At 43.6% G+C, this 24,395-nt stretch overlaps 1 protein-coding gene across 39 annotated transcripts in view; it reads right to left on the bottom strand.

Moving 5' to 3' along the window:
* Positions 1–24,395, bottom strand: part of LOC126945669 (G antigen 10-like) — a 107,551-nt gene that overhangs the window by 72,745 nt on the left and 10,411 nt on the right. For 9 of the 39 annotated variants that reach the window (XM_050775773.1, XM_050775806.1, XM_050775781.1 and 6 more), the window contains exon 1: positions 7,789–7,908. The exons of 1 other annotated variant lie outside the window; for it this stretch is intronic. Coding sequence is in view for 28 of the 38 variants with exons in the window: in XM_050775798.1 (XP_050631755.1) it covers positions 12,125–12,249; positions 15,008–15,161; positions 15,636–15,716 (360 nt within the window). In the remaining 10 variants the exon portion in view is untranslated. Of the gene's footprint in view, positions 1–1,165; positions 1,272–3,156; positions 3,283–6,041; positions 6,196–6,670; positions 6,764–7,788; positions 7,909–10,129; positions 10,236–12,123; positions 12,250–15,007; positions 15,162–15,635; positions 15,729–16,753; positions 16,874–19,097; positions 19,204–21,089; positions 21,216–23,973; positions 24,128–24,395 lie in introns of those variants that run through there. 29 more of the 39 variants (XM_050775803.1, XM_050775796.1, XM_050775785.1 and 26 more) reach the window with 21 other exon arrangements.

Here is a 24,395-nt window from a genome sequence, read left to right as displayed (position 1 = left end):
GATCGCTTCAGCCCAGGAGGTCAAGGCTGCAGTGAGCTCTGATAACACCACTGCACCCCAGCCTGGATGACAGAGTGAGACCCTGTCTCAAGTTTTAAAAATTGAACATAAAAACATCCAATTTTATCAATCGAATTCACTATATTAACAGATGAATGGGAAAAAATGCTGTGGTAATCAAAATAGATGCACTGTTTGATGAAACTCAACATAGATTCAAATGAATACACTCAGCATACTTAGAACGGAATGGAATGACTTACTCTGAAGAAGTCCATCTACAAAAAAGGACAGTAAATGTGATGGTGATATGTTGAAAGTTTTCCGTTTCTCATCAAGGATAAGACAAGGATGTCCACTATCACCATGGTAACAGGTGGGTCTGCGCAATGCCATAAAATCAGAAAAGGAAATAAAACTCTTTACAATGGGAGCAACACGACTGGCGCGGAGGCCCACGCATGTAATCCCAGCACTGTGGGAGGCAAGGCGGGTGCATCACTTGCACTCAGGAGTCCAAGAACAGCACGGGAAACATGGCAAAACCCCGTCTCTACAAACAATACAAAAGGACAAAGAAAAATAAATGGCAGAAACAAAATTGCTCTTATTGAAGGATGATATGTTTCTGTATGTTGAAGACTGAAAATGATCTAGAAATAAACTTTTAGAGTTCATAAGCATATTTCACAAGGCTGCTGGATAGAAAACCAATATATAAGAATTATGTCTCCGCCGGGCATGGTGGCTCACGCCTGTAATCCCAGCACTTTGGGAGGTCGAGGCGGGTGAATCACGAGGTCAGGAATTCAAGAGCACCCTGGCCAAGATAGTGAAACCCTATGTCTACTAAAAATACAAAACTTAGCCGGGCGTGCTGGTGGGCGCCTGTAATCCCAGCTACTCGGGAGGCTGAGGCAGAGAATTGCTTGAATCCGGGAGGCGGGGGTGGCAGTGAGCAGAGATCGCGCCACTGCACTCCAGCCTGGGTGACACAGCGAGACTCCGTCGCCAAAGAGAAAAATGAAAGAAAGATAAAAGAATGATGTCTCTACATACCAGCTCAAACAGGTGGAATATAACATTTCAAAGAATGATACATGTCTCACAGCATCAAAAAGCTAGAAATAAAGTTCACAAAAGATGCGCAAGACTTCTTTGCAGAGGGCTGTAAAGCTTTATTGGGAGAATTGTAATGAACAAATTTTCAACATAGGAGCAGCCTGCATCATTTCAGCGTGTCTTCTTTTAACACTGTCATTGCTTTTCACCTGTAACAGAAACATAACAATTAGCAACGTGACTTAGCAACAGATTATTTAAATGACCCTAAAGGCATACAAAACACACTACAGTTTGGATTTTGTTAAATGGACTAGAAACAAAACCCAAAGGGTGATCCTGTGTCTTACATCCAATTAAACCTCAATACACTTTGAGGACGGACCTGTAGAATTTAAAGGTAATTTCTTCCCTAAACATCCAGTGCTTCCTTTCAATTCAAAAGCACTTACAATTCACAGTCAGGAATTTGGAAAACACATGTGTAAAACATACTTCAGTTGATTAGTCAGGAAGTCCTAAAGTCATGGTCTTTCAACTTTAAATCTGATCAATCCATGTCTCTAAAGCCGAAACTTACATGTAACATTTGATATGGTGAGAGATGATTATATCACATATGTGTCAACAGTCTTATTAGAAATACTGGCTCATGAAGACTGACAGTGTGGCAGGGAGCGTGCATAGCACAGGCATCTTACTCACACCCATGCTGAGCATCACTGACCTACATGCCACAGAGGATAGGAACTAACCGGTCTCTCGCCAGTTGATAATTTCATCACTCAAGGTTTCCGTGAGGAAAGATTTTAAAAGCAATTGTTCATTAAAAGCCAGAGAATCCCAGCCTGGGCAACATAGTGAGACCTCATCTCGACAAAAAAAATTTTTTTTTTAATTTAACAGAAAAAAAAAAAAAAACAACTTAGGCACGGTGGCTTGTGCATATACTTTCAGCCACTCAGGAGGCTGAGGTGGGAGGACTGCTTTAGCCAGGGAGCCAGAGGTTGCAGTGAGCTGAAATCACACCACTGTACTCCAGCCTGGGTGACAGACTGAGACTCTGTCTCAAACAAACAAAGAGGAGGGAGAATTCACAATTTGACAAGATACTACCATATCTATTCAGCTCTCCACACGGAAAAACTAAGATGAAGCAGAGTGACCGCTCACTTTCTTAGTAGCAATGAAATCTCAATTTAGAGATTTTCAGATGACTCAGGCAGGGTTTCATGATTTGGGATCAACACATCATGCGAAGCAGATGATCTCTGTATCCCATGCATTCTATACAACAGGATCAGAGTATGAAAGAACCAGAAGGGAAAATGGTTTTAAAATCTCTGACTTCAACTCACTATTTTCATAAGAACCAAAGACAGCTTTAGAAGTGAAAGGACTCACTCAGCATCTCGCCAAGGCTGTAAGAGCTGGTATTAGAACCCGCATCAGTGCTTCGGCATTTTTCACACCAAGTGATGCGTGTTACAAATGTGTTATGTATTTGTTAAAAGCAGATCTTTACAAACGCATCTCAAAATTATGAGCTATTGGTTCAAGGATTTAGACTCAAATCTTCATTCAACATGGCTTTGACTCAGTTTGTTTCTATATCTGACAGCCTATCAGTCGGGTGCTGGGGCCTGAACTACGTTTCAAATAACCTTTCTATATAAGAACTCTAGTATTACAGAGGCAGTACTGTTACTTCTCTGCTATTAAAAATATAATGCTGGGTCGGGCTCCGTGGCTCTCGCCTGTAATCCTGGAAATTTCAAAGGCGAGGCACGTGGATAACCCGAGGCCAGGAGTTCGGGACCAACCTGTGCAACGGAACAAAACCCCATCAATACTAAACATACAAAAATTAGCTGGGAACGGTGGAGCACGTCTGTAAGCCTGGCTACTCGGGAGGCACACGCAGGAGAATGACTTGAACCCGGGAGGCTGAAGTTCCAGTGACCGAGGTGGGACCACTGCACTCCAGCTTGGTCGACAGAGCGAGACTCTGTCTCAAAAAATAACTATTATTATTATTATACAATACTGTGGAAACAGACACCCTACGATCTGCATGTCTAATGGATTGCCTACCTTATTCAGGCCTTTTCACCTCCTCTGGATTTGGCAGGCTCATCTCCTGGACATCAGGACCATCTTCACGCTCATAATCGGGCGTCGGGCGAACCTCTTCCTGGCTCTCAGCTTCAGGCTCTGGCCCTTGAAAATAAAAAATACATATCAATTTAAGCAGTAAAATATAAAATGTCAATAAGAAAATAATACTCATGCTCTCTGAGTTATTATATCAAAGCTTTAGCTACTGTAATAATAGATGTGTTGACAAGAATCCCAGGAACATTATTTCAGGAGTCTGTTAGCAGAAAACAGGAAAACAAGGTGTTCCAAATATTACCCTCTTCCTTTCCGAAGACTGCCCTCAGACAACGTTGTGGACTCCTTTGCTCTTCTCTGTTATTCTTCTTCTGATTGTCCTTACCTCATCAAATGACTCAAGGCTGAAATCCTGTCTCTCACAGCACTTACACTCCTAGCACTCAGACTCTCCTATGGCCTGAGTAGCCACCAATCAACGCTGAGTCGAAAAAAGGTCTTTAAAAAATACACGAAAAAGCCCAAACTGCAGAACATTCTGCAAACCAACTGGTCTATCCTCTCCAAAAATGTCTGTATCATGAATGACAAAGAAAAATTAAGGAAACATTCTAGATTAAAGGAAACTAAAAACACCTGAAAAGCACATGTAAGACGTGATCCTGAACCGGACTCTGGATCAGAAAAAGAAATCCTATCAATAACATTATCTGGGCCGGGCGTGGGGTCTCACGCCTGCAATCCAAACACTTTGGGATGCCAAGGTGGGCAGATCAGGTGAGGTCAGAAGTTCAAGACCGCAGTGGCCGGCGCCTGTAGGCCCAGCTACACGGCAGGCTGAGGCGTGAGATTCCCTAGAACCTGGGAGGTGTAGGTTGCAGTGAGCCAAGATCGCACTACTGCACTCCAACCTGGGCAACAGAGGGAGACTCCGTCTCAACAAAGAATAACGAAAGGAAGAAAGAAGTTGTCTGGGGAGCTGGCAAAATTTGAGTATGCACTGCGTATTAAATGACTGCATTTTCTCATTGTTAAATTTCCTGATTTTGATCTTTCTGCAGTGATGATCCAAGAAATGACTTTCTCTTTGTGCTGACGATATACACACCCTCGAGTACATAGGGGAAAGGACCATGATACCTGAAACTTTATCTAAACAAGTCAGCATTAATAACAGTAAACATATATCCGCGTGTGGGTGTGTGTGAGTGTGTGGGCAGCCGGGTAAGAGAGGGAGGGAAGAGATATAAAACCTACGGAGAGAAAGCTATTAACAACTGGTGAATCTAGGTGAAAAGTATATGAGTTCGTTGTACTATTCTTGCAAATTTTCTATAAATGTTATGTCTTGAATATAGACACAGTAAAAAATTTTAAAGAATATATGACAACTACACTGAAGTTTAGGAAGAGAGGAGGTTTTCTTTCAATTGTGGTAAAAAAATACACATATCCTCAAACTTACCGTCTTTTTTTTTAAGTGGTACAGTTCACTAAGGAGTTATGTCTGCAACATTACCAGCCACTAGGCACAAACTTTGAATCTGTGTTTTCCTATACCATGAAACCTTTATTTATTTACTTGTTTGTTTGTTTCTTTATTACTGATGAGATCTCGCTATGTTTCCCAGGCTGGGCTTGAACGCCAGGGCTCAAGCGATCCTCTCACCTCAGCCTCCCAAGTAGCTGGGACTATGAGTGCACGGCGTTCAGCCCAGCTTGAGACCTTTCTCCTAAATGACAATCTGAGGATAAACCACAGGACATGCATAATGCTTATATTCAGCCATAGAGTACCAAGAGCAGTGTGCATCACCTAAGACATCTGAAGTCTACAACATGGATAGGATTTCAGTTACAATTACAATGTCAATTTCTGAAGGACTGATTGGCTGAACGGATTTGAGGACTATGGAAAATCTTACAGTCATGACACCCATTACCTACTGGGATAAACAGAAACTTAACTTTCTTCAAACAAAGTTATATTAGGTCCGAAGGTCCCAAATGTAAAATTCCATAAATGAACCCCGTGAAGAACAAAGCACCAAATATAACATTGTTTGTGAATCACACAAAATATACTGTCCCGCACTGAGAATAAGGGAGTGGGTGGACAGCAAGTAATGGGAATTGTTATCAGTCATATTCTAGAAACTTTTAACAATGAATCCCTGGAATAATCCATGACCTCAGTTACATAAATGTTTCCTTTCAAAACATTTTATCTCGGAGAAATTATTTCCACCTCATGTTAATCCCAGGATAACTCCTTTTCTGCTTTTCCAAGCATAAAAGGATTTAATCACCTCCTAAAAGCCACTTAGAAAATCACTAAACCAGCTACCTGTATGGCAGTATCCTCGTTTATCCAGCTTTTATCAAACGTACCATATAAAAATATCAATCAAAGGAAACGGTGGCCAACATTCAGCGACTCGGTTTTTGGAGCTGCTTCTGCTCCTCTGAACTGGGTCTCTTCTTGGGCCAGTACTAAGCTACCTTACAGGAAAGCATTTGAGTTTTAAGCATTTTCAGCAAAATCTTTCCTTCTTTATAGCAACACAGATGATAGGAAGACACAAACCTTGGAACGAAGTACAAATTTTGTCTTCACCAGTCAAGGGTGCTCGGATAAAACACAATCCCGGCACCTCTATTCTCTCATTCATAAAGTCGAGAAATTTTATCATAGTGAGGGATTTGCCCAAGCTAAGCTGCAAACTACATAGCCTCCTGGCTTTTCCAGTCAATTTCAGGCATTCTTTCCATTGATTTCTTTCCTCCTGTTCCTGCTATGTGACAATGCATAACACACACACACATGCACACACGCACACGCACACACACAGACACACACACACCAGCGGGCATTCTTCTTCCCTTTCCATCACCTTGACCTGCAGATGCTCCCTCATCCTCTCCCTCCTGAGCAGGTGCAGGATCCTGACTTTGAGTTGCTGGTTCCCCTTCTTCAGGTTTTGGTGGTTCCACTTCTTCATCACTGAACTGCTCGGGCTGCGGAATATGTGTGGGTATGCAAATAAAGAAAAAAAAAACAAGTTTTGCTATTGATATAAAATTTTACATATATACACAGAATACATAGCTGTTTCTGATCATAAATAAGCCTAAAGACATTTCTCCAACTCTATTCTCTATGGCCAAGAACGTTACTCTACCCACAGGGAGGTTACTGTGAGAAAAGTGACGCACAAGGACTTTGGAAGCTATTATACTCTGTGTTGGAATACATGTGTACGATCCGTCATTAACAAACAAAGCATGAGAAAGAAGTCATGGGCAAAAGCTGAAGAACACAAGAGGAAAAACAAAAAATCCCCCAGAATCAATGTTTCCTTCATGAGACGCCATAATCATGTTTTATCAGCAGGAAAGACGTTTCTCAGCATTTCCATACTAATGCAACAACACTATCGCAAAAATTAATTTCTGCTAATAGAAAACATCGAATTAACGTTTAAGCGCTCACCAGCATAGGCCCAATCATTTCAGGAGGCTCTACATAGCGTCTTGGTCTACGCCGGTAGGTCGATCTTCCTCGCCAACTCATACTTCACACTGAAAACAGACAACCGTGATTGGCAACATGCGCTCCAGAGGGCTGCTATATTCCATCACTTCCATGGATCAATGTTAACTTGTCGTTTTAATTTTGAAAATATTCTCAAAATAAGTCCCAGAGTTAAGCATATGTGTGTACGTTTTCTAAGTGTCTACAAAGCCATTTATGCTGGCCAAGCTGGCAGAGCAGTCATCTTAAGGCGTGTGGCAAGAGGCAGAGGACATTTTTTTCTAAATTTCTTTTGGACGCGGGGTCTCGCTGTGTTGCTCAGGCTGGAGTGCAGCGGGGCGATCACAGCTCACTGCAGCCTCGACCTCCTGCTCAAGGGATCCTCCCGCCTCTGTGTCCCGAGTAACTCGGACTACAGGCGAGCACCACTGTGCCCCGCAGATAGAGGTCATTTCCGATGAGGTTTAGTTTCACAAGCGGACTCCCCACGAAAACACTAGTGAATCACAATTCCCGTGATGGCTGCTTTGGGCAACTCCCGCTTCCTAGAGCCATTCACCCCATCTCACGTTAAGTTTCGTTGCACCGCACTGCCTCGCCCACTCCTTCCCACTTTTCCCGGACCTTCCTTGGCGGACGTGAGACCTTGCAGTGCTTCTCACTCAGGCGCTCCACACTCTACACCGCTGGGGGGCGCTCACCAGGCCGTAGCCTTCCCAGGTGCCAGGTTCCTTCTTTACCACCCGCCCTGCCCCCACCGAGCACCCCATTCAGGCATCTGCCCTGTGTCGTCGGGGGTTCTGGGCACCTCGGGACTTCCATCCCCCAAACAGCACTCACCCCATCTTCACCTGAGCCCCTGACCGCCTTCCCTCTGCGGACCACCTTCCTCCCTGTCCAGGCCCCCTCACGACCACAAAGTCGATGGTGGCCTGGTAGCCTGACAAGAGAAGGAGGACGACCTCGAGGTCCTTCTCCCTCAGAGGCCACAGACCAGGAAGCGGGATCCACCGGACCCACCCGAGGCCCTCTTCACCCTCACTTCAGCCCCCAGGATGACTGGCCTGCAGACCTACCAGACGAATCTCAGTAGGGGAAAAAGAGTCCAGACGGCAAGAACGAGAGCGCACAGCCTCACAGCTCCCTGGCGTTCTTCACGTGGGCTAACGGGCCGGGCGGAAGACGCCCAGTGAACATGCGCACTGAGACGGGGGCCCAGGGAGCATGCGCGGCTGCGGGCCTGGGCGGGCTGCAGTTCCCAGCCCAATGCCCCAAGCCCCGGATTCCCATCCACTGACGATAATGGAATCCAACTTCCCTTTGCTGTTTCCTATGTTTCTGGGACTCAAATACCTCAAGTAGTGCTCCCCTCAAAACTCACTCGATTTTCAACTGAACTGACCCCCGACACACACACATACACACACAAACACACACCCAGGGTCCTCTCTTGCCCTGGCCCCACCATGGGGACAAGAGCCACGGTGACTGCCTGGGAAGACAGGTAGACCACCTGCAAAAACAGCAATAGCAGTCTACACCAAAAAGAAATTCTTCAATGTGAACAATTCTCAGAAAGAGACTGAAGGAAAAATGAATACAAACTCTAGGACCTGTAAAGAAATACTAAAACGATAGCTATCATTTGTGGCATCAGAATCACAGAAGAAATGACAGTATTAGGGAAACGGGACAGCCACAGTGGCACCATGTGAAAATCAACTCCGTCTTGAAACTAGCAAGATACATAGTCCTACCAGTCACAACCCATGGTCCTAAGATGTTTCGAGTTGAAAAAACAGACGAAAGGTACTTCCAAGGACATGCTCCCACAGCAGCAGAAACTGCAGGGTTCCCAACACCCATAGCAATGTATGCTTTCAACATAATTATGCTTTCATGGACTTACACACTGGTAAGTCAAGGATAGTTGTCTTTAAATCAACAGAATGGTAAATTTCATCATGCAAGTCTTTGCCCACCTGCACAAAGGTACAGATAAGTTTAGTCTTTGTATAGATAAGACCCCTATATGCGAAAAACCTGATCAGGCCAAGTCTTACGCCTGTAATCCTAGTATTTTGGGAGGCTGTGCTGGCCGGAGCACCTGAGCTCAGGACTTCCATCGAGACCAGCCTGAGCAACATCAGAAAATGTCATCACTACAAAAAAACAAAGAAAAAGCCGTCAAAAAATTACCTGGGCATGGTGGCATGTACCTAGACTCACAGCTACTCAGGAGGCTGATGTCGGAGGATCGCTTCAGCCCAGGAGGTCAAGGCTGCAGTGAGCTCTGATAACACCACTGCACCCCAGCCTGGATGACAGAGTGAGACCCTGTCTCAAGTTTTAAAAATTGAACATAAAAACATCCAATTTTATCAATCGAATTCACTATATTAACAGATGAATGGGAAAAAATGCTGTGGTCGAAATAGATGCACTGTTTGATGAAACTCAACATAGATTCAAATGAATACGCTCAGCATATTTAGAACAGAATGGAATGACTTACTCTGAAGAAGTCCGTCTACAAAAAAAGGACAGTAAATATGACAGTGAAATGTTGAAAGTTTTCCGTTTCTCATCAGGGATAAGACAAGGATGTCCACTATCACCATGGAACAGGTGGGTCTGCGCAATGCCATAAAATCAGAAAAGCAAATAAAAGTCTTTACAACGGCAGCAACAGTCCTGATACGGAGGCCCATGCCTGTAATCCCAGCACTGTGGGAGGCAAGGCGGGTGCATCACTTGCACTCAGGAGTCCAAGAACAGCACGGGAAACATGGCAAAACCCCGTCTCTACAAACAATACAAAAGGACAAAGAAAAATAAATGGCAGAAATAAAATTGCCCTTATTGAAGGATGATATGTTTCTGTATGTTGAAGACTGAAAATGATCTAGAAATAAACTTTTAGAGTTCATAAGCATATTTCACAAGGCTGCTAGATAGAAAACCAATATATAAGAATTATGTCTCCGCCGGGCATGGTGGCTCACGCTTGTAATCCCAACACTTTGGAAGGCCGAGGCGGGTGAATCACGAGGTCAGGAATTCAAGAGCACCCTAGCCAAGATGGTGAAAGCCCATCTCTACTAAAAATACAAAACTTAGCCGGGCGTGCTGGTGGGCGCCTGTAATCCCAGCTACTTGGGAGGCTAAGGCAGAGAATTGCTTGAATCCGGGAGGCGGGGGTGGCAGTGAGCAGAGATCGCGCCACTGCACTCCAGCCTGGGTGACACAGCGAGACTCTGTCGCCAAAGGGAAAAATGAAAGAAAGATAAAAGAATGATGTCTCTACATACCAGCTCAAACAGGTGGAATATAACATTTCAAAGAATGATACATGTCTCACAGCATCAAAAAGCTAGAAATAAAGTTCACAAAAGATGCGCAAGACTTCTTTGCAGAGGGCTGTAAAGCTTTATTGGGAGAATTGTAATGAACAAATTTTCAACATAGGAGCAGCCTGCATCATTTCAGCGTGTCTTCTTTTAACACTGTCATTGCTTTTCACCTGTAACAGAAACATAACAATTAGCAACGTGACTTAGCAACAGATTATTTAAATGACCCTAAAGGCATACAAAACACACTACAGTTTGGATTTTGTTAAATGGACTAGAAACAAAACCCAAAGGGTGATCCTGTGTCTTACATCCAATTAAACCTCAATACACTTTGAGGACGGACCTGTAGAATTTAAAGGTAATTTCTTCCCTAAACATCCAGTGCTTCCTTTCAATTCAAAAGCACTTACAATTCACAGTCAGGAATTTGGAAAACACATGTGTAAAACATACTTCAGTTGATTAGTCAGGAAGTCCTAAAGTCATGGTCTTTCAACTTTAAATCTGATCAATCCATGTCTCTAAAGCCGAAACTTACATGTAACATTTGATATGGTGAGAGATGATTATATCACATATGTGTCAACAGTCTTATTAGAAATACTGGCTCATGAAGACTGACAGTGTGGCAGGGAGCGTGCATAGCACAGGCATCTTACTCACACCCATGCTGAGCATCACTGACCTACATGCCACAGAGGATAGGAACTAACCGGTCTCTCGCCAGTTGATAATTTCATCACTCAAGGTTTCCGTGAGGAAAGATTTTAAAAGCAATTGTTCATTAAAAGCCAGAGAATCCCAGCCTGGACAACATAGTGAGACCTCATCTCGACAAAAAAAATTTTTTTTTTAATTTAACAGAAAAAAAAAAAAAAAAACAACTTAGGCACGGTGGCTTGTGCATATACTTTCAGCCACTCAGGAGGCTGAGGTGGGAGGACTGCTTTAGCCAGGGAGCCAGAGGTTGCAGTGAGCTGAAATCACACCACTGTACTCCAGCCTGGGTGACAGACTGAGACTCTGTCTCAAACAAACAAAGAGGAGGGAGAATTCACAATTTGACAAGATACTACCATATCTATTCAGCTCTCCACACGGAAAAACTAAGATGAAGCAGAGTGACCGCTCACTTTCTTAGTAGCAATGAAATCTCAATTTAGAGATTTTCAGATGACTCAGGCAGGGTTTCATGATTTGGGATCAACACATCATGCGAAGCAGATGATCTCTGTATCCCATGCATTTCTATACAACAGGATCAGAGTATGAAAGAACCAGAAGGGAAAATGGTTTTAAAATCTCTGACTTCAACTCACTATTTTCATAAGAACCAAAGACAGCTTTAGAAGTGAAAGGACTCACTCAGCATCTCGCCAAGGCTGTAAGAGCTGGTATTAGAACCCGCATCAGTGCTTCGGCATTTTTCACACCAAGTGATGCGTGTTACAAATGTGTTATGTATTTGTTAAAAGCAGATCTTTACAAACGCATCTCAAAATTATGAGCTATTGGTTCAAGGATTTAGACTCAAATCTTCATTCAACATGGCTTTGACTCAGTTTGTTTCTATATCTGACAGCCTATCAGTCGGGTGCTGGGGCCTGAACTACGTTTCAAATAACCTTTCTATATAAGAACTCTAGTATTACAGAGGCAGTACTGTTACTTCTCTGCTATTAAAAATATAATGCTGGGTCGGGCTCCGTGGCTCTCGCCTGTAATCCTGGAAATTTCAAAGGCGAGGCACGTGGATAACCCGAGGCCAGGAGTTCGGGACCAACCTGTGCAACGGAACAAAACCCCATCAATACTAAACATACAAAAATTAGCTGGGAACGGTGGAGCACGTCTGTAAGCCTGGCTACTCGGGAGGCACACGCAGGAGAATGACTTGAACCCGGGAGGCTGAAGTTCCAGTGACCGAGGTGGGACCACTGCACTCCAGCTTGGTCGACAGAGCGAGACTCTGTCTCAAAAAATAACTATTATTATTATTATACAATACTGTGGAAACAGACACCCTACGATCTGCATGTCTAATGGATTGCCTACCTTATTCAGGCCTTTTCACCTCCTCTGGATTTGGCAGGCTCATCTCCTGGACATCAGGACCATCTTCACGCTCATAATCGGGCGTCGGGCGAACCTCTTCCTGGCTCTCAGCTTCAGGCTCTGGCCCTTGAAAATAAAAAATACATATCAATTTAAGCAGTAAAATATAAAATGTCAATAAGAAAATAATACTCATGCTCTCTGAGTTATTATATCAAAGCTTTAGCTACTGTAATAATAGATGTGTTGACAAGAATCCCAGGAACATTATTTCAGGAGTCTGTTAGCAGAAAACAGGAAAACAAGGTGTTCCAAATATTACCCTCTTCCTTTCCGAAGACTGCCCTCAGACAACGTTGTGGACTCCTTTGCTCTTCTCTGTTATTCTTCTTCTGATTGTCCTTACCTCATCAAATGACTCAAGGCTGAAATCCTGTCTCTCACAGCACTTACACTCCTAGCACTCAGACTCTCCTATGGCCTGAGTAGCCACCAATCAACGCTGAGTCGAAAAAAGGTCTTTAAAAAATACACGAAAAAGCCCAAACTGCAGAACATTCTGCAAACCAACTGGTCTATCCTCTCCAAAAATGTCTGTATCATGAATGACAAAGAAAAATTAAGGAAACATTCTAGATTAAAGGAAACTAAAAACACCTGAAAAGCACATGTAAGACGTGATCCTGAACCGGACTCTGGATCAGAAAAAGAAATCCTATCAATAACATTATCTGGGCCGGGCGTGGGGTCTCACGCCTGCAATCCAAACACTTTGGGATGCCAAGGTGGGCAGATCAGGTGAGGTCAGAAGTTCAAGACCGCAGTGGCCGGCGCCTGTAGGCCCAGCTACACGGCAGGCTGAGGCGTGAGATTCCCTAGAACCTGGGAGGTGTAGGTTGCAGTGAGCCAAGATCGCACTACTGCACTCCAACCTGGGCAACAGAGGGAGACTCCGTCTCAACAAAGAATAACGAAAGGAAGAAAGAAGTTGTCTGGGGAGCTGGCAAAATTTGAGTATGCACTGCGTATTAAATGACTGCATTTTCTCATTGTTAAATTTCCTGATTTTGATCTTTCTGCAGTGATGATCCAAGAAATGACTTTCTCTTTGTGCTGACGATATACACACCCTCGAGTACATTGGGGAAAGGACCATGATACCTGAAACTTTATCTAAACAAGTCAGCATTAATAACAGTAAACATATATCCGCGTGTGGGTGTGTGTGTGAGTGTGTGGGCAGCCGGGTAAGAGAGGGAGGGAAGAGATATAAAACCTACGGAGAGAAAGCTATTAACAACTGGTGAATCTAGGTGAAAAGTATATGAGTTCGTTGTACTATTCTTGCAAATTTTCTATAAATGTTATGTCTTGAATATAGACACAGTAAAAATTTTAAAGAATATATGACAACTACACTGAAGTTTAGGAAGAGAGGAGGTTTTCTTTCAATTGTGGTAAAAAAATACACATATCCTCAAACTTACCGTCTTTTTTTAAGTGGTACAGTTCACTAAGGAGTTATGTCTGCAACATTACCAGCCACTAGGCACAAACTTTGAATCTGTGTTTTCCTATACCATGAAACCTTTATTTATTTACTTGTTTGTTTGTTTCTTTATTACTGATGAGATCTCGCTATGTTTCCCAGGCTGGGCTTGAACGCCAGGGCTCAAGCGATCCTCTCACCTCAGCCTCCCAAGTAGCTGGGACTATGAGTGCACGGCGTTCAGCCCAGCTTGAGACCTTTCTCCTAAATGACAATCTGAGGATAAACCACAGGACATGCATAATGCTTATATTCAGCCATAGAGTACCAAGAGCAGTGTGCATCACCTAAGACATCTGAAGTCTACAACATGGATAGGATTTCAGTTACAATTACAATGTCAATTTCTGAAGGACTGATTGGCTGAACGGATTTGAGGACTATGGAAAATCTTACAGTCATGACACCCATTACCTACTGGGATAAACAGAAACTTAACTTTCTTCAAACAAAGTTATATTAGGTCCGAAGGTCCCAAATGTAATATTCCATAAATGAACCCCGTGAAGAACAAAGCACCAAATATAACATTGTTTGTGAATCACACAAAATATACTGTCCCGCACTGAGAATAAGGGAGTGGGTGGACAGCAAGTAATGGGAATTGTTATCAGTCATATTCTAGAAACTTTTAACAATGAATCCCTGGAATAATCCATGACCTCAGTTACATAAATGTTTCCTTTCAAAACATTTTATCTCGGAGAAATTATTTCCACCTCATGTTAATCCCAGGATAACTCCTTTTCTGCTTTTCCAAGCATAAAAGGATTTAATCACCTCCTAAAAGCCACTTAGAAAATCACTAAACCAGCTACCTGTATGGCAGTATCCTCGTTTATCCAGCTTTTATCAAACGTACCATATAAAAATATCAATCAAAGGAAACGGTGGCCAACATTCAGCGACTCGGTTTTTGGAGCTGCTTCTGCTCCTCTGAACTGGGTCTCTTCTTGGGCCAGTACTAAGCTACCTTACAGGAAAGCATTTGAGTTTTAAGCATTTTCAGCAAAATCTTTCCTTCTTTATAGCAACACAGATGATAGGAAGACACAAACCTTGGAACGAAGTACAAATTTTGTCTTCACCAGTCAAGGGTGCTCGGATAAAACACAATCCCGGCACCTCTATTCTCTCATTCATAAAGTCGAGAAATTTTATCATAGTGAGGGATTTGCCTAAGCTAAGCTGCAAACTACATAGCCTCCTGGCTTTTCCAGTCAATTTCAGGCATTCTTTCCATTGATTTCTTTCCTCCTGTTCCTGCTATGTGACAATGCATAACACACACACACATGCACACACGCACACGCACACACACAGACACACACACACCAGCGGGCATTCTTCTTCCCTTTCCATCACCTTGACCTGCAGATGCTCCCTCATCCTCTCCCTCCTGAGCAGGTGCAGGATCCTGACTTTGAGTTGCTGGTTCCCCTTCTTCAGGTTTTGGTGGTTCCACTTCTTCATCACTGAACTGCTCGGGCTGCGGAATATGTGTGGGTATGCAAATAAAGAAAAAAAAACAAGTTTTGCTATTGATATAAAATTTTACATATATACACAGAATACATAGCTGTTTCTGATCATAAATAAGCCTAAAGACATTTCTCCAACTCTATTCTCTATGGCCAAGAACGTTACTCTACCCACAGGGAGGTTACTGTGAGAAAAGTGACGCACAAGGACTTTGGAAGCTATTATACTCTGTGTTGGAATACATGTGTACGATCCGTCATTAACAAACAAAGCATGAGAAAGAAGTCATGGGCAAAAGCTGAAGAACACAAGAGGAAAAACAAAAAATCCCCCAGAATCAATGTTTCCTTCATGAGACGCCATAATCATGTTTTATCAGCAGGAAAGACGTTTCTCAGCATTTCCATACTAATGCAACAACACTATCGCAAAAATTAATTTCTGCTAATAGAAAACATCGAATTAACGTTTAAGCGCTCACCAGCATAGGCCCAATCATTTCAGGAGGCTCTACATAGCGTCTTGGTCTACGCCGGTAGGTCGATCTTCCTCGCCAACTCATACTTCACACTGAAAACAGACAACCGTGATTGGCAACATGCGCTCCAGAGGGCTGCTATATTCCATCACTTCCATGGATCAATGTTAACTTGTCGTTTTAATTTTGAAAATATTCTCAAAATAAGTCCCAGAGTTAAGCATATGTGTGTACGTTTTCTAAGTGTCTACAAAGCCATTTATGCTGGCCAAGCTGGCAGAGCAGTCATCTTAAGGCGTGTGGCAAGAGGCAGAGGACATTTTTTTCTAAATTTCTTTTGGACGCGGGGTCTCGCTGTGTTGCTCAGGCTGGAGTGCAGCGGGGCGATCACAGCTCACTGCAGCCTCGACCTCCTGCTCAAGGGATCCTCCCGCCTCTGTGTCCCGAGTAACTCGGACTACAGGCGAGCACCACTGTGCCCCGCAGATAGAGGTCATTTCCGATGAGGTTTAGTTTCACAAGCGGACTCCCCACGAAAACACTAGTGAATCACAATTCCCGTGATGGCTGCTTTGGGCAACTCCCGCTTCCTAGAGCCATTCACCCCATCTCACGTTAAGTTTCGTTGCACCGCACTGCCTCGCCCACTCCTTCCCACTTTTCCCGGACCTTCCTTGGCGGACGTGAGACCTTGCAGTGCTTCTCACTCAGGCGCTCCACACTCTACACCGCTGGGGGGCGCTCACCAGGCCGTAGCCTTCCCAGGTGCCAGGTTCCTTCTTTACCACCCGCCCTGCCCCCACCGAGCACCCCATTCAGGCATCTGCCCTGTGTCGTCGGGGGTTCTGGGCACCTCGGGACTTCCATCCCCCAAACAGCACTCACCCCATCTTCACCTGAGCCCCTGACCGCCTTCCCTCTGCGGACCACCTTCCTCCCTGTCCAGGCCCCCTCACGACCACAAAGTCGATGGTGGCCTGGTAGCCTGACAAGAGAAGGAGGACGACCTCGAGGTCCTTCTCCCTCAGAGGCCACAGACCAGGAAGCGGGATCCACCGGACCCACCCGAGGCCCTCTTCACCCTCACTTCAGCCCCCAGGATGACTGGCCTGCAGACCTACCAGACGAATCTCAGTAGGGGAAAAAGAGTCCAGACGGCAAGAACGAGAGCGCACAGCCTCACAGCTCCCTGGCGTTCTTCACGTGGGCTAACGGGCCGGGCGGAAGACGCCCAGTGAACATGCGCACTGAGACGGGGGCCCAGGGAGCATGCGCGGCTGCGGGCCTGGGCGGGCTGCAGTTCCCAGCCCAATGCCCCAAGCCCCGGATTCCCATCCACTGACGATAATGGAATCCAACTTCCCTTTGCTGTTTCCTATGTTTCTGGGACTCAAATACCTCAAGTAGTGCTCCCCTCAAAACTCACTCGATTTTCAACTGAACTGACCCCCGACACACACACATACACACACAAACACACACCCAGGGTCCTCTCTTGCCCTGGCCCCACCATGGGGACAAGAGCCACGGTGACTGCCTGGGAAGACAGGTAGACCACCTGCAAAAACAGCAATAGCAGTCTACACCAAAAAGAAATTCTTCAATGTGAACAATTCTCAGAAAGAGACTGAAGGAAAAATGAATACAAACTCTAGGACCTGTAAAGAAATACTAAAACGATAGCTATCATTTGTGGCATCAGAATCACAGAAGAAATGACAGTATTAGGGAAACGGGACAGCCACAGTGGCACCATGTGAAAATCAACTCCGTCTTGAAACTAGCAAGATACATAGTCCTACCAGTCACAACCCATGGTCCTAAGATGTTTCGAGTTGAAAAAACAGACGAAAGGTACTTCCAAGGACATGCTCCCACAGCAGCAGAAACTGCAGGGTTCCCAACACCCATAGCAATGTATGCTTTCAACATAATTATGCTTTCATGGACTTACACACTGGTAAGTCAAGGATAGTTGTCTTTAAATCAACAGAATGGTAAATTTCATCATGCAAGTCTTTGCCCACCTGCACAAAGGTACAGATAAGTTTAGTCTTTGTATAGATAAGACCCCTATATGCGAAAAACCTGATCAGGCCAAGTCTTACGCCTGTAATCCTAGTATTTTGGGAGGCTGTGCTGGCCGGAGCACCTGAGCTCAGGACTTCCATCGAGACCAGCCTGAGCAACATCAGAAAATGTCATCACTACAAAAAACAAAGAAAAAGCCGTCAAAAAAAAATTACCTGGGCATGGTGGCATGTACCTAGACTCACAGCTACTCAGGAGGCTGATGTCGGAGGATCGCTTCAGCCCAGGAGGTCAAGGCTGCAGTGAGCTCTGATAACACCACTGCACCCCAGCCTGGATGACAGAGTGAGACCCTGTCTCAAGTTTTAAAAATTGAACATAAAAACATCCAATTTTATCAATCGAATTCACTATATTAACAGATGAATGGGAAAAAATGCTGTGGTCGAAATAGATGCACTGTTTGATGAAACTCAACATAGATTCAAATGAATACGCTCAGCATATTTAGAACAGAATGGAATGACTTACTCTGAAGAAGTCCGTCTACAAAAAAAGGACAGTAAATATGACAGTGAAATGTTGAAAGTTTTCCGTTTCTCATCAGGGATAAGACAAGGATGTCCACTATCACCATGGAACAGGTGGGTCTGCGCAATGCCATAAAATCAGAAAAGCAAATAAAAGTCTTTACAACGGCAGCAACAGTCCTGATACGGAGGCCCATGCCTGTAATCCCAGCACTGTGGGAGGCAAGGCGGGTGCATCACTTGCACTCAGGAGTCCAAGAACAGCACGGGAAACATGGCAAAACCCCGTCTCTACAAACAATACAAAAGGACAAAGAAAAATAAATGGCAGAAATAAAATTGCCCTTATTGAAGGATGATATGTTTCTGTATGTTGAAGACTGAAAATGATCTAGAAATAAACTTTTAGAGTTCATAAGCATATTTCACAAGGCTGCTAGATAGAAAACCAATATATAAGAATTATGTCTCCGCCGGGCATGGTGGCTCACGCTTGTAATCCCAACACTTTGGAAGGCCGAGGCGGGTGAATCACGAGGTCAGGAATTCAAGAGCACCCTAGCCAAGATGGTGAAAGCCCATCTCTACTAAAAATACAAAACTTAGCCGGGCGTGCTGGTGGGCGCCTGTAATCCCAGCTACTTGGGAGGCTAAGGCAGAGAATTGCTTGAATCCGGGAGGCGGGGGGTGGCAGTGAGCAGAGATCGCGCCACTGCACTCCAGCCTGGGTGACACAGCGAGACTCTGTCGCCAAAGGGAAAAATGAAAGAAAGATAAAAGAATGATGTCTCTACATACCAGCTCAAACAGGTGGAATATAACATTTCAAAGAATGATACATGTCTCACAGCATCAAAAAGCTAGAAATAAAGTTCACAAAAGATGCGCAAGACTTCTTTGCAGAGGGCTGTAAAGCTTTATTGGGAGAATTGTAATGAACAAATTTTCAACATAGGAGCAGCCTGCATCATTTCAGCGTGTCTTCTTTTAACACTGTCATTGCTTTTCACCTGTAACAGAAACATAACAATTAGCAACGTGACTTAGCAACAGATTATTTAAATGACCCTAAAGGCATACAAAACACACTACAGTTTGGATTTTGTTAAATGGACTAGAAACAAAACCCAAAGGGTGATCCTGTGTCTTACATCCAATTAAACCTCAATACACTTTGAGGACGGACCTGTAGAATTTAAAGGTAATTTCTTCCCTAAACATCCAGTGCTTCCTTTCAATTCAAAAGCACTTACAATTCACAGTCAGGAATTTGGAAAACACATGTGTAAAACATACTTCAGTTGATTAGTCAGGAAGTCCTAAAGTCATGGTCTTTCAACTTTAAATCTGATCAATCCATGTCTCTAAAGCTGAAACTTACATGTAACATTTGATATGGTGAGAGATGATTATATCACATATGTGTCAACAGTCTTATTAGAAATACTGGCTCATGAAGACTGACAGTGTGGCAGGGAGCGTGCATAGCACAGGCATCTTACTCACACCCATGCTGAGCATCACTGACCTACATGCCACAGAGGATAGGAACTAACCGGTCTCTCGCCAGTTGATAATTTCATCACTCAAGGTTTCCGTGAGGAAAGATTTTAAAAGCAATTGTTCATTAAAAGCCAGAGAATCCCAGCCTGGGCAACATAGTGAGACCTCATCTCGACAAAAAAAATTTTTTTTTTAATTTAACAGAAAAAAAAAAAAAAAACAACTTAGGCACGGTGGCTTGTGCATATACTTTCAGCCACTCAGGAGGCTGAGGTGGGAGGACTGCTTTAGCCAGGGAGCCAGAGGTTGCAGTGAGCTGAAATCACACCACTGTACTCCAGCCTGGGTGACAGACTGAGACTCTGTCTCAAACAAACAAAGAGGAGGGAGAATTCACAATTTGACAAGATACTACCATATCTATTCAGCTCTCCACACGGAAAAACTAAGATGAAGCAGAGTGACCGCTCACTTTCTTAGTAGCAATGAAATCTCAATTTAGAGATTTTCAGATGACTCAGGCAGGGTTTCATGATTTGGGATCAACACATCATGCGAAGCAGATGATCTCTGTATCCCATGCATTCTATACAACAGGATCAGAGTATGAAAGAACCAGAAGGGAAAATGGTTTTAAAATCTCTGACTTCAACTCACTATTTTCATAAGAACCAAAGACAGCTTTAGAAGTGAAAGGACTCACTCAGCATCTCGCCAAGGCTGTAAGAGCTGGTATTAGAACCCGCATCAGTGCTTCGGCATTTTTCACACCAAGTGATGCGTGTTACAAATGTGTTATGTATTTGTTAAAAGCAGATCTTTACAAACGCATCTCAAAATTATGAGCTATTGGTTCAAGGATTTAGACTCAAATCTTCATTCAACATGGCTTTGACTCAGTTTGTTTCTATATCTGACAGCCTATCAGTCGGGTGCTGGGGCCTGAACTACGTTTCAAATAACCTTTCTATATAAGAACTCTAGTATTACAGAGGCAGTACTGTTACTTCTCTGCTATTAAAAATATAATGCTGGGTCGGGCTCCGTGGCTCTCGCCTGTAATCCTGGAAATTTCAAAGGCGAGGCACGTGGATAACCCGAGGCCAGGAGTTCGGGACCAACCTGTGCAACGGAACAAAACCCCATCAATACTAAACATACAAAAATTAGCTGGGAACGGTGGAGCACGTCTGTAAGCCTGGCTACTCGGGAGGCACACGCAGGAGAATGACTTGAACCCGGGAGGCTGAAGTTCCAGTGACCGAGGTGGGACCACTGCACTCCAGCTTGGTCGACAGAGCGAGACTCTGTCTCAAAAAATAACTATTATTATTATTATACAATACTGTGGAAACAGACACCCTACGATCTGCATGTCTAATGGATTGCCTACCTTATTCAGGCCTTTTCACCTCCTCTGGATTTGGCAGGCTCATCTCCTGGACATCAGGACCATCTTCACGCTCATAATCGGGCGTCGGGCGAACCTCTTCCTGGCTCTCAGCTTCAGGCTCTGGCCCTTGAAAATAAAAAATACATATCAATTTAAGCAGTAAAATATAAAATGTCAATAAGAAAATAATACTCATGCTCTCTGAGTTATTATATCAAAGCTTTAGCTACTGTAATAATAGATGTGTTGACAAGAATCCCAGGAACATTATTTCAGGAGTCTGTTAGCAGAAAACAGGAAAACAAGGTGTTCCAAATATTACCCTCTTCCTTTCCGAAGACTGCCCTCAGACAACGTTGTGGACTCCTTTGCTCTTCTCTGTTATTCTTCTTCTGATTGTCCTTACCTCATCAAATGACTCAAGGCTGAAATCCTGTCTCTCACAGCACTTACACTCCTAGCACTCAGACTCTCCTATGGCCTGAGTAGCCACCAATCAACGCTGAGTCGAAAAAAGGTCTTTAAAAAATACACGAAAAAGCCCAAACTGCAGAACATTCTGCAAACCAACTGGTCTATCCTCTCCAAAAATGTCTGTATCATGAATGACAAAGAAAAATTAAGGAAACATTCTAGATTAAAGGAAACTAAAAACACCTGAAAAGCACATGTAAGACGTGATCCTGAACCGGACTCTGGATCAGAAAAAGAAATCCTATCAATAACATTATCTGGGCCGGGCGTGGGGTCTCACGCCTGCAATCCAAACACTTTGGGATGCCAAGGTGGGCAGATCAGGTGAGGTCAGAAGTTCAAGACCGCAGTGGCCGGCGCCTGTAGGCCCAGCTACACGGCAGGCTGAGGCGTGAGATTCCCTAGAACCTGGGAGGTGTAGGTTGCAGTGAGCCAAGATCGCACTACTGCACTCCAACCTGGGCAACAGAGGGAGACTCCGTCTCAACAAAGAATAACGAAAGGAAGAAAGAAGTTGTCTGGGGAGCTGGCAAAATTTGAGTATGCACTGCGTATTAAATGACTGCATTTTCTCATTGTTAAATTTCCTGATTTTGATCTTTCTGCAGTGATGATCCAAGAAATGACTTTCTCTTTGTGCTGACGATATACACACCCTCGAGTACATAGGGGAAAGGACCATGATACCTGAAACTTTATCTAAACAAGTCAGCATTAATAACAGTAAACATATATCCGCGTGTGGGTGTGTGTGAGTGTGTGGGCAGCCGGGTAAGAGAGGGAGGGAAGAGATATAAAACCTACGGAGAGAAAGCTATTAACAACTGGTGAATCTAGGTGAAAAGTATATGAGTTCGTTGTACTATTCTTGCAAATTTTCTATAAATGTTATGTCTTGAATATAGACACAGTAAAAATTTTAAAGAATATATGACAACTACACTGAAGTTTAGGAAGAGAGGAGGTTTTCTTTCAATTGTGGTAAAAAAATACACATATCCTCAAACTTACCGTCTTTTTTTAAGTGGTACAGTTCACTAAGGAGTTATGTCTGCAACATTACCAGCCACTAGGCACAAACTTTGAATCTGTGTTTTCCTATACCATGAAACCTTTATTTATTTACTTGTTTGTTTGTTTCTTTATTACTGATGAGATCTCGCTATGTTTCCCAGGCTGGGCTTGAACGCCAGGGCTCAAGCGATCCTCTCACCTCAGCCTCCCAAGTAGCTGGGACTATGAGTGCACGGCGTTCAGCCCAGCTTGAGACCTTTCTCCTAAATGACAATCTGAGGATAAACCACAGGACATGCATAATGCTTATATTCAGCCATAGAGTACCAAGAGCAGTGTGCATCACCTAAGACATCTGAAGTCTACAACATGGATAGGATTTCAGTTACAATTACAATGTCAATTTCTGAAGGACTGATTGGCTGAACGGATTTGAGGACTATGGAAAATCTTACAGTCATGACACCCATTACCTACTGGGATAAACAGAAACTTAACTTTCTTCAAACAAAGTTATATTAGGTCCGAAGGTCCCAAATGTAAAATTCCATAAATGAACCCCGTGAAGAACAAAGCACCAAATATAACATTGTTTGTGAATCACACAAAATATACTGTCCCGCACTGAGAATAAGGGAGTGGGTGGACAGCAAGTAATGGGAATTGTTATCAGTCATATTCTAGAAACTTTTAACAATGAATCCCTGGAATAATCCATGACCTCAGTTACATAAATGTTTCCTTTCAAAACATTTTATCTCGGAGAAATTATTTCCACCTCTCATGTTAATCCCAGGATAACTCCTTTTCTGCTTTTCCAAGCATAAAAGGATTTAATCACCTCCTAAAAGCCACTTAGAAAATCACTAAACCAGCTACCTGTATGGCAGTATCCTCGTTTATCCAGCTTTTATCAAACGTACCATATAAAAATATCAATCAAAGGAAACGGTGGCCAACATTCAGCGACTCGGTTTTTGGAGCTGCTTCTGCTCCTCTGAACTGGGTCTCTTCTTGGGCCAGTACTAAGCTACCTTACAGGAAAGCATTTGAGTTTTAAGCATTTTCAGCAAAATCTTTCCTTCTTTATAGCAACACAGATGATAGGAAGACACAAACCTTGGAACGAAGTACAAATTTTGTCTTCACCAGTCAAGGGTGCTCGGATAAAACACAATCCCGGCACCTCTATTCTCTCATTCATAAAGTCGAGAAATTTTATCATAGTGAGGGATTTGCCCAAGCTAAGCTGCAAACTACATAGCCTCCTGGCTTTTCCAGTCAATTTCAGGCATTCTTTCCATTGATTTCTTTCCTCCTGTTCCTGCTATGTGACAATGCATAACACACACACACATGCACACACGCACACGCACACACACAGACACACACACACCAGCGGGCATTCTTCTTCCCTTTCCATCACCTTGACCTGCAGATGCTCCCTCATCCTCTCCCTCCTGAGCAGGTGCAGGATCCTGACTTTGAGTTGCTGGTTCCCCTTCTTCAGGTTTTGGTGGTTCCACTTCTTCATCACTGAACTGCTCGGGCTGCGGAATATGTGTGGGTATGCAAATAAAGAAAAAAAAAACAAGTTTTGCTATTGATATAAAATTTTACATATATACACAGAATACATAGCTGTTTCTGATCATAAATAAGCCTAAAGACATTTCTCCAACTCTATTCTCTATGGCCAAGAACGTTACTCTACCCACAGGGAGGTTACTGTGAGAAAAGTGACGCACAAGGACTTTGGAAGCTATTATACTCTGTGTTGGAATACATGTGTACGATCCGTCATTAACAAACAAAGCA

Source organism: Macaca thibetana, chromosome X (assembly GCF_024542745.1).
Source record: "Macaca thibetana thibetana isolate TM-01 chromosome X, ASM2454274v1, whole genome shotgun sequence".
Taxonomy (NCBI): Eukaryota; Metazoa; Chordata; class Mammalia; order Primates; family Cercopithecidae; genus Macaca; species Macaca thibetana.
This window is presented reverse-complemented; position numbering and strand designations above follow the sequence as displayed.